This window comes from Eucyclogobius newberryi, unplaced genomic scaffold (assembly GCF_026437365.1).
Source record: "Eucyclogobius newberryi isolate DKJ021-1_F unplaced genomic scaffold, fEucNew1.0.hap1 SCAF_14, whole genome shotgun sequence".
Taxonomy (NCBI): domain Eukaryota; kingdom Metazoa; phylum Chordata; class Actinopteri; order Gobiiformes; family Gobiidae; genus Eucyclogobius; species Eucyclogobius newberryi.
In genome coordinates, this window is record NW_027315768.1 from 14,546,432 (window position 1) to 14,561,390 (window position 14,959).

Consider the following 14,959-nt stretch of genomic DNA (forward strand, 5'->3'; position numbering starts at 1 on the left):
TTGAGAGAGAGTGAATCAGTCCCAAACCTTCTTGTCCTCCTCCATCATGGCCTCCTGTTCTAGAAGTTTCTCCTTCATGAGCTGCTCCTGTCTCCTCTTCTGCTCGTTGTCCTCCTCTGCTTGCTGAGACACACGCACATGTTGAAAAGCAGAATTATAGAAAAAGAGGACTTAAACCTATTACTTAAGAGCATTATGGCAACTTATCCTGCTATTATTACCATTAAGTGTGGAACATTTGTAGTTATTACTTTTACCATTCCTACCTACAAATATGTTAAATTGTGTAGTACATTAAGAAATAAAACATCAAAAACTCTTCATGTATTATTGCTAAAGTGTTACTGCATAATCTAATGGAGCGCAACAGTCCCGTCCACTTCCAACTCTGTTACGTTCTGGAATTAAAGAATTCATCTTATTTTAAATACTTTTGTTAACTTTTTAAAAGATAAGTTGATTTTTAAAACAAAAATAGTCAAAAAAACTAAAACAGAAAAACAGTAGTCACAAACTTTTGCAATTTTTTGGTTTTAGAAAATTTCAAATGTTAAGTTTATAGCCGCACCACTTTGACTTGAAAATAAAATGTTTTAGACTTTGTGTTTTATGACGTTTCAGAAAAAGAGTTCAACATAGCTGATTAGCCCTGAGCTCTATTTTCTTTTTTTTTTTTTCATTTGGAAAGTCTAAAAAAGGAATGGAAACTGGACTTTCACATCCCATCTATATACATTTTTCCTATGTCCATATGTTGTATATTTAATTTTTTCACGTTTTAAGTCAACTTACCCTATAAGCCCTCACAAATCTCACAAACACGGGGAAGAAGACTGATGGCGGTGTCGTTTTGGTGTTTTCCCCGAAGAATTTCACCACCTCGTCAAATGCGTCCTGTTGAATACATAATCAAAATGAATAACATTACAAACAAAGTCAGCCAGTTTTGCAACGACCTCCTTTATATAAAAACAAAAAACGGTTTAAACATTACCTGTGCAATCTTGGCATCGTCTTGCAGCTTCTTGAGTTTAGCGTCATTGTGTGTGATGAACTCTTTCAGCATTGTGTTATGTCCGTGCATGCTGTACTCCCTCTTGGTCAGCTCCATGCCCCTCTGCAGCTCCCTCACATCCAAAAGCACATTGTCCAGCGACACTGTGGGGGAAAAACATCGGGAATGAGCCACAGGGAAGCGTCATAAAGTAGCACTAGATGGCTTGTTCCGCCACTTGCCTGCTGCCGCCTTCTCCACATAGTTCAATTCGTTGTAGAAGAGGGCGACTTGCTGGTACTTTTCTTTCACCACGTTGGAGATGTAGTGGAGGAGTGTCATTTTACGGTCCGTCGACTTGGTTTCGAGTAGCTGGGGAAAGCGTAAAATAAATGAGGATAATGTTTACAGGGTGTGAAATGGTGGATAAGGGCTTGGTAAGAGCGAAAAACCTACCAGGTCTAAACTTTGAAGCTTGAATCCATAAACAGCTCCTCTTTTGCTGCTGTTCATGTAGTTTCCCAATGCCAAAATAATCTAAGAGCAAAATGTACAATGTAAGAATTGCTAGATAAACTACACATATTGTGATACAAAAAAATAAATATGTGTTTACCTCTAACATTTTCTTCAATTTCTGCGACGACTTAATGGATACAGATGCAGCGATAACAGCATGCAGTTGCTGTAGAGACAATACAAAATATTTGTACAAACAAGTGAATTATATATTATTTATCTAAATATATTATACACTATCACAGATGTTACTTCTACTACTACTCTACTTTTATTGCCTGACCAGCCATTCCCAAAACGTTTTGACAGACTACTTTACAAAACCATGAGGGTCTGGGATCCAACCCAGTCGCTTCAACTTCCAAAGTGAGTGATTGACAGGCGGATTAACCAATCAGAAAAACATGGTGGATTACGAGGAAAGAATAAAAATAACACGGACTGAGAAACGTTGTCGACTTATGTTGAGTCAACAAGCGACGCACTAAACTCTGTAAATCTGTGGTAAATTAAGTTCTGAAAGGTCCGAAAATATTTGAGAGACACGTGACACAAAGTCTTCTACATGTGAGAGACACGTGACACAAAGTCTTCTACATGTGAGAGACACGTGACACAAAGTCTTCTACATGTGAGAGACACGTGACACAAAGTCTTCTTCATGTGAGAGACACGTGACACAAAGTCTTCTGCATTTGAGAGACACGTGACACAGTCTTCTGCATTTGAGAGACACGTGACACAAAGTCTTCTACATTTGAGAGACACATGACACAAAGTCTTCTACATGTGAGAGACACGTGACACAAAGTCTTCTGCATGTGACAGACACGTGACACAAAGTCTTCTGCATTTGAGAGACACGTGACACAAAGTCTTCTACATGTGAGAGACACGTGACATAAAGTCTTCTTCATGTGAGAGACACGTGACACAAAGTCTTCTGCATTTGAGAGACACGTGACACAAAGTCCTCTACATTTGAGAGACACGTGACACAAAGTCTTCTACATTTGAGAGACACGTGACACAAAGTCTTCTGCATTTTTGAGACACGTGACACAAAGTCTTCTGCATGTGACAGACACGTGACACAAAGTCTTCTGCATTTGAGAGACACGTGACACAAAGTCTTCTACATTTGAGAGACACGTGACACAAAGTCTTCTACATTTGAGAGACACGTGACACAAAGTCTTCTACATTTGAGAGACACGTGACACAAAGTCTTCTACATTTGAGAGACACGTGACACAAAGTCTTCTGCATTTTTGAGACACGTGACACAAAGTCTTCTGCATGTGACAGACACGTGACACAAAGTCTTCTGCATTTGAGAGACACGTGACACAAAGTCTTCTACATTTGAGAGACACGTGACACTAAGTCTTCTACATTTGAGAGACACGTGACACAGTCTTCTTCATTTGAGAGACACGTGACACAAAGTCTTCTTCATGTGAGAGACACGTGACACAAAGTCTTCTTCATGTGAGAGACACGTGACACAAAGTCTTCTGCTTTTGAGAGACATGTGACACAGTCTTCTGCATGTGAGAGACACGTGACACAAAGTTTTCTTCATGTGAGAGACACGTGACACAAAGTCTTCTGCATTTGAGAGACACGTGACACTAAGTCTTCTCCATTTGAGAGACACGTGACACAAAGTCTTCTGCATTTGAGAGACACGTGACACAAAGTCTTCTACATTTGAGAGACACGTGACACAGTCTTCTTCATTTGAGAGACACGTGATACAAAGTTTTCTTCATGTGAGAGACACGTGACACAAAGTCTTCTGCATTTGAGAGACACGTGACACAAAGTCTTCTACATGTGAGAGACACGTGACACAAAGTCTTCTACATTTGAGAGACACGTGACACAGTCTTCTGCATTTGAGAGACACGTGACACAGTCTTCTACATTTGAGAGACACGTGACACAAAGTCTTCTGCATTTGAGAGACACGTGATACAAAGTCTTCTGCATTTGAGAGACACGTGACACAAAGTCTTCTACATGTGAGAGACACGTGACACAAAGTCTTCTGCATTTGAGAGACACGTGACACAGTCTTCTGAATTTGAGAGACACGTGACACAAAGTCTTCTACATTTGAGAGACACGTGACACAAAGTCTTCTGCATTTGAGAGACACGTGACACAAAGTCTTCTACATGTGAGAGACACGTGACACAAAGTCTTCTACATTTGAGAGACACGTGACACAGTCTTCTGCATTTGAGAGACACGTGACACAAAGTCTTCTGCATTTGAGAGACACGTGACACAAAGTCTTCTGCATTTGAGAGACACGTGACACAAAGTCTTCTGCATTTGAGAGACACGTGACACAAAGTCTTCTGCATTTGAGAGACACGTGACACAAAGTCTTCTTCATGTGAGAGACACGTGACACAAAGTCTTCTGCATTTGAGAGACACGTGACACAAAGTCTTCTACATGTGAGAGACACGTGACAAAAAGTCTTCTACATTTGAGAGACACGTGACACAGTCTTCTGCATGTGAGAGACACGTGACACAAAGTCTTCTACATTTGAGAGACACGTGACACAAAGTCTTCTTCATGTGAGAGACACGTGACACAAAGTCTTCTACATTTGAGAGACACGTGACACAAAGTCTTCTGCATTTGAGAGACACGTGACACAAAGTCTTCTTCATGTGAGAGACACGTGACACAAAGTCTTCTACATTTGAGAGACACGTGACACAAAGTCTTCTACATGTGAGAGACACGTGACAAAAAGTCTTCTACATTTGAGAGACACGTGACACAGTCTTCTGCATGTGAGAGACACGTGACACAAAGTCTTCTACATTTGAGAGACACGTGACACAAAGTCTTCTGCATTTGAGAGACACGTGACACAAAGTCTTCTACATGTGAGAGACACGTGACACAAAGTCTTCTACATTTGAGAGACACGTGACACAGTCTTCTGCATTTGAGAGACACGTGACACAGTCTTCTACATTTGAGAGACACGTGACACAGTCTTCTGCATTTGAGAGACACGTGACACAAAGTCTTCTGCATTTGAGAGACACGTGACACAAAGTCTTCTGCATTTGAGAGACACGTGACACTAAGTCTTCTCCATTTGAGAGACACGTGACACAAAGTCTTCTACATGTGAGAGACACGTGACACAAAGTCTTCTACATTTGAGAGACACGTGACACAGTCTTCTTCATTTGAGAGACACGTGACACAAAGTTTTCTTCATGTGAGAGACACATGACACAAAGTCTTCTGCATTTGAGAGACACGTGACACAAAGTCTTCTGCATTTGAGAGACACGTGACACAAAGTCTTCTACATGTGAGAGACACGTGACACAAAGTCTTCTACATTTGAGAGACACGTGACAGTCTTCTGCATTTGAGAGACACGTGACACAGTCTTCTGCATTTGAGAGACACGTGACACAAAGTCTTCTGCATTTGAGAGACACGTGACACAAAGTCTTCTACATTTGAGAGACACGTGACACAAAGTCTTCTACATTTGAGAGACACGTGACACAAAGTCTTCTGCATTTGAGAGACACGTGACACAAAGTCTTCTACATGTGAGAGACACGTGACACAGTCTTCTGCATTTGAGAGACACGTGACACACTCTTCTACATTTGAGAGACACGTGACACAGTCTTCTGCATTTGAGAGACACGTGACACAGTCTTCTGCATTTGAGAGACACGTGACACAAAGTCTTCTGCATTTGAGAGACACGTGACACAAAGTCTTCTGCATTTGAGAGACACGTGACACAAAGTCTTCTACATGTGAGAGACACGTGACACAAAGTCTTCTACATTTGAGAGACACGTGACACAGTCTTCTGCATTTGAGAGACACGTGACACAGTCTTCTGCATTTGAGAGACACGTGACACAAAGTCTTCTACATTTGAGAGACACGTGACACAAAGTCTTCTGCATTTGAGAGACACGTGACACAAAGTCTTCTACATGTGAGAGACACGTGACACAGTCTTCTGCATGTGAGAGACACGTGACACAAAGTCTTCTGCATTTGAGAGACACGTGACACAAAGTCTTCTGCATTTGAGAGACACGTGACACAAAGTCTTCTACATGTGAGAGACACGTGACACAAAGTCTTCTACATTTGAGAGACACGTGACACAGTCTTCTGCATTTGAGAGACACGTGACACAAAGTCTTCTGCATTTGAGAGACACGTGACACAAAGTCTTCTGCATTTGAGAGACACGTGACACAAAGTCTTCTGCATTTGAGAGACACGTGACACAGTCTTCTGCATTTGAGAGACACGTGACACAAAGTCTTCTTCATGTGAGAGACACGTGACACAAAGTCTTCTGCATTTGAGAGACACGTGACACAAAGTCTTCTACATGTGAGAGACACGTGACAAAAAGTCTTCTACATTTGAGAGACACGTGACACAGTCTTCTGCATGTGAGAGACACGTGACACAAAGTCTTCTACATTTGAGAGACACGTGACACAAAGTCTTCTGCATTTGAGAGACACGTGACACAAAGTCTTCTTCATGTGAGAGACACGTGACACAAAGTCTTCTGCATTTGAGAGACACGTGACACAAAGTCTTCTACATGTGAGAGACACGTGACAAAAAGTCTTCTACATTTGAGAGACACGTGACACAGTCTTCTGCATGTGAGAGACACGTGACACAAAGTCTTCTACATTTGAGAGACACGTGACACAGTCTTCTGCATTTGAGAGACACGTGACACAAAGTCTTCTTCATGTGAGAGACACGTGACACAAAGTCTTCTACATTTGAGAGACACGTGACACAAAGTCTTCTGCATTTGAGAGACACGTGACACAAAGTCTTCTACATGTGAGAGACACGTGACACAAAGTCTTCTACATTTGAGAGACACGTGACAGAGTCTTCTGCATTTGAGAGACACATGACAGTCTTCTGCATTTGAGAGACACGTGACACAAAGTCTTCTGCATTTGAGAGACACGTGACACAAAGTCTTCTGCATTTGAGAGACACGTGACACAAAGTCTTCTACATGTGAGAGACACGTGACAAAAAGTCTTCTACATTTGAGAGACACGTGACACAGTCTTCTGCATTTGAGAGACACGTGACACAAAGTCTTCTACATATGAGAGACACGTGACACAAAGTCTTCTACATTTGAGAGACATGTGACACAGTCTTCTGCATTTGAGAGACACGTGACACAAAGTCTTCTACATTTGAGAGACACGTGACACAAAGTCTTCTACATTTGAGAGACACGTGACACAGTCTTCTGCATTTGAGAGACACGTGACACAAAGTCTTCTACATGTGAGAGACACGTGACACAAAGTCTTCTGCATTTGAGAGACAGGTGACACAAAGTCTTCTGCATTTGAGAGACACGTGACACAAAGTCTTCTACATTTGAGAGACACGTGACACAGTCTTCTGCATTTGAGAGACACGTGACACAAAGTCTTCTGCATTTGAGAGACATGTGACACAGAGTCTTCTACATTTGAGAGACACGTGACACAGTCTTCTGCATTTGAGAGACACGTGACACAAAGTCTTCTACATTTGAGAGACACGTGACACAACGTCTTCTGCATTTGAGAGACACGTGACACAAAGTCTTCTGCATTTGAGAGACACGTGACACAAAGTCTTCTGCATTTGAGAGACACGTGACACAAAGTCTTCTACATTTGAGAGACATGTGACACAGTCTTCTGCATTTGAGAGACACGTGACACAAAGTCTTCTGCATTTGAGAGACACGTGACACAAAGTCTTCTGCATTTGAGAGACACGTGACACAAAGTCTTCTTCATGTGAGAGACACGTGACACAAAGTCTTCTGCATTTGAGAGACACGTGACACAAAGTCTTCTACATGTGAGAGACACGTGACAAAAAGTCTTCTACATTTGAGAGACACGTGACACAGTCTTCTGCATGTGAGAGACACGTGACACAAAGTCTTCTACATTTGAGAGACACGTGACACAAAGTCTTCTGCATTTGAGAGACACGTGACACAAAGTCTTCTTCATGTGAGAGACACGTGACACAAAGTCTTCTGCATTTGAGAGACACGTGACACAAAGTCTTCTACATGTGAGAGACACGTGACAAAAAGTCTTCTACATTTGAGAGACACGTGACACAGTCTTCTGCATGTGAGAGACACGTGACACAAAGTCTTCTACATTTGAGAGACACGTGACACAAAGTCTTCTGCATTTGAGAGACACGTGACACAAAGTCTTCTTCATGTGAGAGACACGTGACACAAAGTCTTCTACATTTGAGAGACACGTGACACAAAGTCTTCTGCATTTGAGAGACACGTGACACAAAGTCTTCTACATGTGAGAGACACGTGACACAAAGTCTTCTACATTTGAGAGACACGTGACACAGTCTTCTGCATTTGAGAGACACATGACAGTCTTCTGCATTTGAGAGACACGTGACACAAAGTCTTCTGCATTTGAGAGACACGTGACACAAAGTCTTCTGCATTTGAGAGACACGTGACACAAAGTCTTCTGCATTTGAGAGACACGTGACACAAAGTCTTCTACATGTGAGAGACACGTGACAAAAAGTCTTCTACATTTGAGAGACACGTGACACAGTCTTCTGCATTTGAGAGACACGTGACACAAAGTCTTCTACATGTGAGAGACACGTGACACAAAGTCTTCTACATTTGAGAGACATGTGACACAGTCTTCTGCATTTGAGAGACACGTGACACAAAGTCTTCTACATTTGAGAGACACGTGACACAAAGTCTTCTACATTTGAGAGACACGTGACACAGTCTTCTGCATTTGAGAGACACGTGACACAAAGTCTTCTACATGTGAGAGACACGTGACACAAAGTCTTCTGCATTTGAGAGACAGGTGACACAAAGTCTTCTGCATTTGAGAGACACGTGACACAAAGTCTTCTACATTTGAGAGACACGTGACACAGTCTTCTGCATTTGAGAGACACGTGACACAAAGTCTTCTGCATTTGAGAGACATGTGACACAGAGTCTTCTACATTTGAGAGACACGTGACACAGTCTTCTGCATTTGAGAGACACGTGACACAAAGTCTTCTACATTTGAGAGACACGTGACACAACGTCTTCTGCATTTGAGAGACACGTGACACAAAGTCTTCTGCATTTGAGAGACACGTGACACAAAGTCTTCTGCATTTGAGAGACACGTGACACAAAGTCTTCTACATTTGAGAGACATGTGACACAGTCTTCTGCATTTGAGAGACACGTGACACAAAGTCTTCTGCATTTGAGAGACATGTGACACAAAGTCTTCTACATTTGAGAGACACGTGACACAAAGTCTTCTACATTTGAGAGACACGTGGACACAGTCTTCTGCATTTGAGAGACACGTGACACAAAGTCTTCTACATGTGAGAGACACGTGACACAAAGTCTTCTGCATTTGAGAGACACGTGACACAAAGTCTTCTGCATTTGAGAGACACGTGACACAAAGTCTTCTACATTTGAGAGACACGTGACACAGTCTTCTGCATTTGAGAGACACGTGACACAAAGTCTTCTGCATTTGAGAGACATGTGACACAGAGTCTTCTACATTTGAGAGACACGTGACACAGTCTTCTGCATTTGAGAGACACGTGACACAAAGTCTTCTACATTTGAGAGACACGTGACACAAAGTCTTCTTCATGTGAGAGACACGTGACACAAAGTCTTCTACATTTGAGAGACACGTGACAAAGTCTTCTACATTTGAGAGACACGTGACACAGTCTTCTGCATTTGAGAGACACGTGACACAAAGTCTTCTTCATGTGAGAGACACGTGACACAAAGTCTTCTGCATTTGTCTTCTGCATTTGAGAGACATGTGACACAAAGTCTTCTGCATTTGAGAGACACGTGACACAGTCTTCTACATGTGAGAGACACGTGACACAAAGTCTTCTTCATGTGAGAGACACGTGACACAGTCTTCTGCATTTGAGAGACACGTGACACAAAGTCTTCTACATGTGAGAGACACGTGACACAAATCTTCTGCATGTGAGAGACACGTGACACAAAGTTTTCTTCATGTGAGAGACACGTGACACAAAGTCTTCTTCATGTGAGAGACACTGACACAAAGTCTTCTGCATTTGAGACACGCGTGACACAAAGTCTTCTACATTTGAGAGACACGTGACACAAAGTCTTCTGCATTTGAGAGACACGTGACACAAAGTCTTCTACATTTGAGAGACATGTGACACAAAGTCTTCTTCATGTGAGAGACACGTGACACAAAGTCTTCTACATTTGAGAGACATGTGACACAAAGTCTTCTTCATGTGAGAGACACGTGACACAAAGTCTTCTACATTTGAGAGACATGTGACACAAAGTCTTCTTCATGTGAGAGACACGTGACACAAAGTCTTCTGCATTTGAGAGACACGTGACACAGTCTTCTGCATTTGAGAGACACGTGACACAGTCTTCTACATTTGAGAGACACGTGACACAGTCTTCTGCATTTGAGAGACACGTGACACAAAGTCTTCTGCATTTGAGAGACACGTGACACAGTCTTCTGCATTTGAGAGACACGTGACACAAAGTCTTCTGCATTTGAGAGACACGAGACACAAAGTCTTCTACATTTGAGAGACACGTGACACAAAGTCTTCTGCATTTGAGAGACACGTGACACAAAGTCTTCTGCATTTGAGAGACATGTGACACAGAGTCTTCTACATTTGAGAGACACGTGACACAGTCTTCTGCATTTGAGAGACACGTGACACAAAGTCTTCTACATTTGAGAGACACGTGACACAACGTCTTCTGCATTTGAGAGACACGTGACACAAAGTCTTCTGCATTTGAGAGACACGTGACACAAAGTCTTCTACATTTGAGAGACATGTGACACAGTCTTCTGCATTTGAGAGACACGTGACACAAAGTCTTCTGCATTTGAGAGACATGTGACACAAAGTCTTCTACATTTGAGAGACACGTGACACAAAGTCTTCTACATTTGAGAGACACGTGACACAGTCTTCTGCATTTGAGAGACACGTGACACAAAGTCTTCTACATGTGAGAGACACGTGACACAAAGTCTTCTGCATTTGAGAGACACGTGACACAAAGTCTTCTGCATTTGAGAGACACGTGACACAAAGTCTTCTACATTTGAGAGACACGTGACACAGTCTTCTGCATTTGAGAGACACGTGACACAAAGTCTTCTGCATTTGAGAGACATGTGACACAGAGTCTTCTACATTTGAGAGACACGTGACACAGTCTTCTGCATTTGAGAGACACGTGACACAAAGTCTTCTACATTTGAGAGACACGTGACACAAAGTCTTCTGCATTTGAGAGACACGTGACACAAAGTCTTCTGCATTTGAGAGACACGTGACACAAAGTCTTCTTCATTTGAGAGACACGTGACACAAAGTCTTCTTCATGTGAGAGACACGTGACACAAAGTCTTCTTCATGTGAGAGACACGTGACACAAAGTCTTCTACATTTGAGAGACACGTGACAAAGTCTTCTACATTTGAGAGACACGTGACACAGTCTTCTGCATTTGAGAGACACGTGACACAAAGTCTTCTTCATGTGAGAGACACGTGACACAAAGTCTTCTGCATTTGTCTTCTGCATTTGAGAGACATGTGACACAAAGTCTTCTGCATTTGAGAGACACGTGACACAGTCTTCTGCATTTGAGAGACACGTGACACAAAGTCTTCTTCATGTGAGAGACACGTGACACAAAGTCTTCTTCATGTGAGAGACACGTGACACAGTCTTCTGCATTTGAGAGACACGTGACACAAAGTCTTCTACATGTGAGAGACACGTGACACAAATCTTCTGCATGTGAGAGACACGTGACACAAAGTTTTCTTCATGTGAGAGACACGTGACACAAAGTCTTCTTCATGTGAGAGACACTGACACAAAGTCTTCTGCATTTGAGACACGCGTGACACAAAGTCTTCTACATTTGAGAGACACGTGACACAAAGTCTTCTGCATTTGAGAGACACGTGACACAAAGTCTTCTACATTTGAGAGACACGTGACACAAAGTCTTCTACATTTGAGAGACATGTGACACAAAGTCTTCTTCATGTGAGAGACACGTGACACAAAGTCTTCTACATTTGAGAGACATGTGACACAAAGTCTTCTTCATGTGAGAGACACGTGACACAAAGTCTTCTACATTTGAGAGACATGTGACACAAAGTCTTCTTCATGTGAGAGACACGTGACACAAAGTCTTCTGCATTTGAGAGACACGTGACACAGTCTTCTGCATTTGAGAGACACGTGACACAGTCTTCTACATTTGAGAGACACGTGACACAGTCTTCTGCATTTGAGAGACACGTGACACAAAGTCTTCTGCATTTGAGAGACACGTGACACAGTCTTCTGCATTTGAGAGACACGTGACACAAAGTCTTCTGCATTTGAGAGACACGAGACACAAAGTCTTCTACATTTGAGAGACACGTGACACAAAGTCTTCTGCATTTGAGAGACACGTGACACAAAGTCTTCTGCATTTGAGAGACACGTGACACAAAGTCTTCTACATGTGAGAGACACGTGACACAAAGTCTTCTACATTTGAGAGACACGTGACACAAAGTCTTCTGCATTTGAGAGACACGTGACACAAAGTCTTCTACATTTGAGAGACACGTGACACAAAGTTTTCTTCATGTGAGAGACACGTGACACAAAGTCTTCTGCATGTGAGAGACACGTGACACAGTCTTCTGCATTAGAGACACGTGACACAAAGTCTTCTACATGTGAGAGACACGTGACACAAAGTCTTCTGCATTTGAGAGACACGTGACACAAAGTCTTCTACATTTGAGAGACACGTGACACAAAGTTTTCTTCATGTGAGAGACACGTGACACAAAGTCTTCTGCATGTGAGAGACACGTGACACAGTCTTCTGCATTTGAGACACGTGACACAAAGACTTCTGCATTTGAGAGACATGTGACACAAAGTCTTCTTCATGTGAGAGACACGTGACACAAAGTCTTCTTCATGTGAGAGACACGTGACACAAAGTCTTCTACATTTGAGAGACATGTGACACAAAGTCTTCTTCATGTGAGAGACACGTGACACAAAGTCTTCTTCATGTGAGAGACACGTGACACAAAGTCTTCTACATTTGAGAGACACGTGACACAGTCTTCTGCATTTGAGAGACACGTGACACAAAGTCTTCTACATGTGAGAGACACGTGACACAAATCTTCTGCATGTGAGAGACACGTGACACAAAGTTTTCTTCATGTGAGAGACACGTGACACAAAGTCTTCTACATGTGAGAGACACGTGACACAAATCTTCTGCATGTGAGAGACACGTGACACAAAGTCTTCTGCATGTGAGAGACACGTGACACAGTCTTCTGCATTTGAGACACGTGACACAAAGACTTCTGCATTTGAGAGACATGTGACACAAAGTCTTCTTCATGTGAGAGACACGTGACACAAAGTCTTCTTCATGTGAGAGACACGTGACACAAAGTCTTCTACATTTGAGAGACATGTGACACAAAGTCTTCTTCATGTGAGAGACACGTGACACAAAGTCTTCTTCATGTGAGAGACACGTGACACAAAGTCTTCTACATTTGAGAGACACGTGACACAGTCTTCTGCATTTGAGAGACACGTGACACAAAGTCTTCTACATTTGAGAGACACGTGACACAGTCTTCTGCATTTGAGAGACACGTGACACAAAGTCTTCTGCATTTACTATGCAAAGCATTAGCATTAGTGTCTCTACAGGGAGGAGGGGTGCAGCTGGGTCACCGAGGCTCTCTCTCATTTTTTCCCTGCTCAGGTCTGCGTTCAGCACGATCTATTTAACGTCACAAAACTACATAATCATCAACTGTGAACTACTGAGTGTCGCTGGTATTCTGCAAAATGCAGCAGAAAACATTGACGGGTGGGAAGGTGGCCGCGTGGGAAGGCTGAATATTTTTCAACAAATATTGAACATTTTCAACAACACATAAGATATTCCTTTATTGTCCCACATGGGGAAATTTCATTGGTGCAACGCAGGTAGATACAGAGGTAGATACAGAAGAACAGATCACTTATAGGAAGTCTGAAAAACACTATCAGTAGAAGATCTCCTATAAATAAATAAAAATACTCCCTACACATGTATGTAGTACTCTGACATACATGTGTGACACACATGCAGTACTTTCACACAAATGCAGTCCCTTTTCCACAAATTGTTGTTGTTGTTGTTGTTGTTGTTTTATGGCGGTTGGCATCCGAGTGTTGCATTACCGCCAGACTTTATTCCTCAGACGTTTCGTAGTCCTCAGACTCTGTCGTAGTCCGTAAAAGTACTCCTCCCATCGCTTTGGCGTTACAAAGCCCATGAGGTCATGATGTGTTTTTGTGACTAGAATAGTTGTTGTGTCAGAGACCAACCGGCTTTATTCCAGGGAGACTCTTCTTCACCTTCCTCGCCCTCTTTGACGTTCGGTGCTTTGGAAGTACAAAGCCCATGAGATCATGGGACGTCTTTGTTGTTTTACAAAGCCCATGAGGTCACGGGACGTCTTTGTCGTTTTATCCTTTAGAAGTCCTTCTTCCATCACTTTGGCATTTCTAGGCCCATGAAGTCCAAGCGCGTTAGAACATCCTCTTGCTCCTCATCCTCGGCTCAGTCTCCAACACCCCCCACCTCTATAAACGTTTACCCAGCCCTATGCTACATAAGTAAGCAACCACAGCCTGACACAAACCCTGTGACTGGATCGCCAGAACGTTCCGCAGATTGAACTCCCGCCCATTATTCCGAAACCACAAGGCCAACCCGGCCCTTTCCCTATCATAAGCCTCACAGCAAATCAGCACATGCTCGACAGTCTCTGGCACCCGACAGTGACCACACAGACCGGTCGGATGTTTGCCTATCCTACTCAGTGACCAATTGAGTCCAGTATGGCCAATCCTCATGCGGGCGAAGGCCCTTTCCTCTCACGCGTTCCTGCCCATAGACCCGCAAGGACCCACACTACCCTGTATGTGATAGAGATGCCGTCCAGTAACACAGTGGCTCCAAAATTCCTGCCAAAGGCCGACCACATGACTCTTGATAACAGGCTTGATTTCAGATTTGCTTAACTCAACCGCCACATCAATTGATGGCCGCCGAAGGGAACGTTTAGCCAATGCATCAGCCATTTCGTTACCATCCACCCCCACATGCGCAGGGACCCAAATGAAGGAAACCCTCACATCCTTCCTGGACAGGGAGAGCATCAGACAGAAGATGCCATTCAACACATC

The 14,959-nt window shown here is 42.9% G+C and overlaps 1 protein-coding gene across 1 annotated transcript in view; it reads right to left on the minus strand.

Annotated features, from left to right (window-relative positions):
- LOC140359444 (formin-like protein 2) overlaps nt 1–14,959 on the minus strand; it is a 30,175-nt gene continuing 15,216 nt past the window's right edge. Inside the window, exons 5-10 of the mRNA XM_072444379.1 lie at nt 1,611–1,679; nt 1,451–1,531; nt 1,237–1,366; nt 995–1,158; nt 793–894; nt 1–123 (exon numbers count right to left, since the gene is read on the minus strand). Of these exons, the coding sequence (XP_072300480.1) occupies nt 16–123; nt 793–894; nt 995–1,158; nt 1,237–1,366; nt 1,451–1,531; nt 1,611–1,679 (654 nt within the window). The 3' untranslated portion in view covers nt 1–15. The remainder of the gene's footprint in view (nt 124–792; nt 895–994; nt 1,159–1,236; nt 1,367–1,450; nt 1,532–1,610; nt 1,680–14,959) is intronic.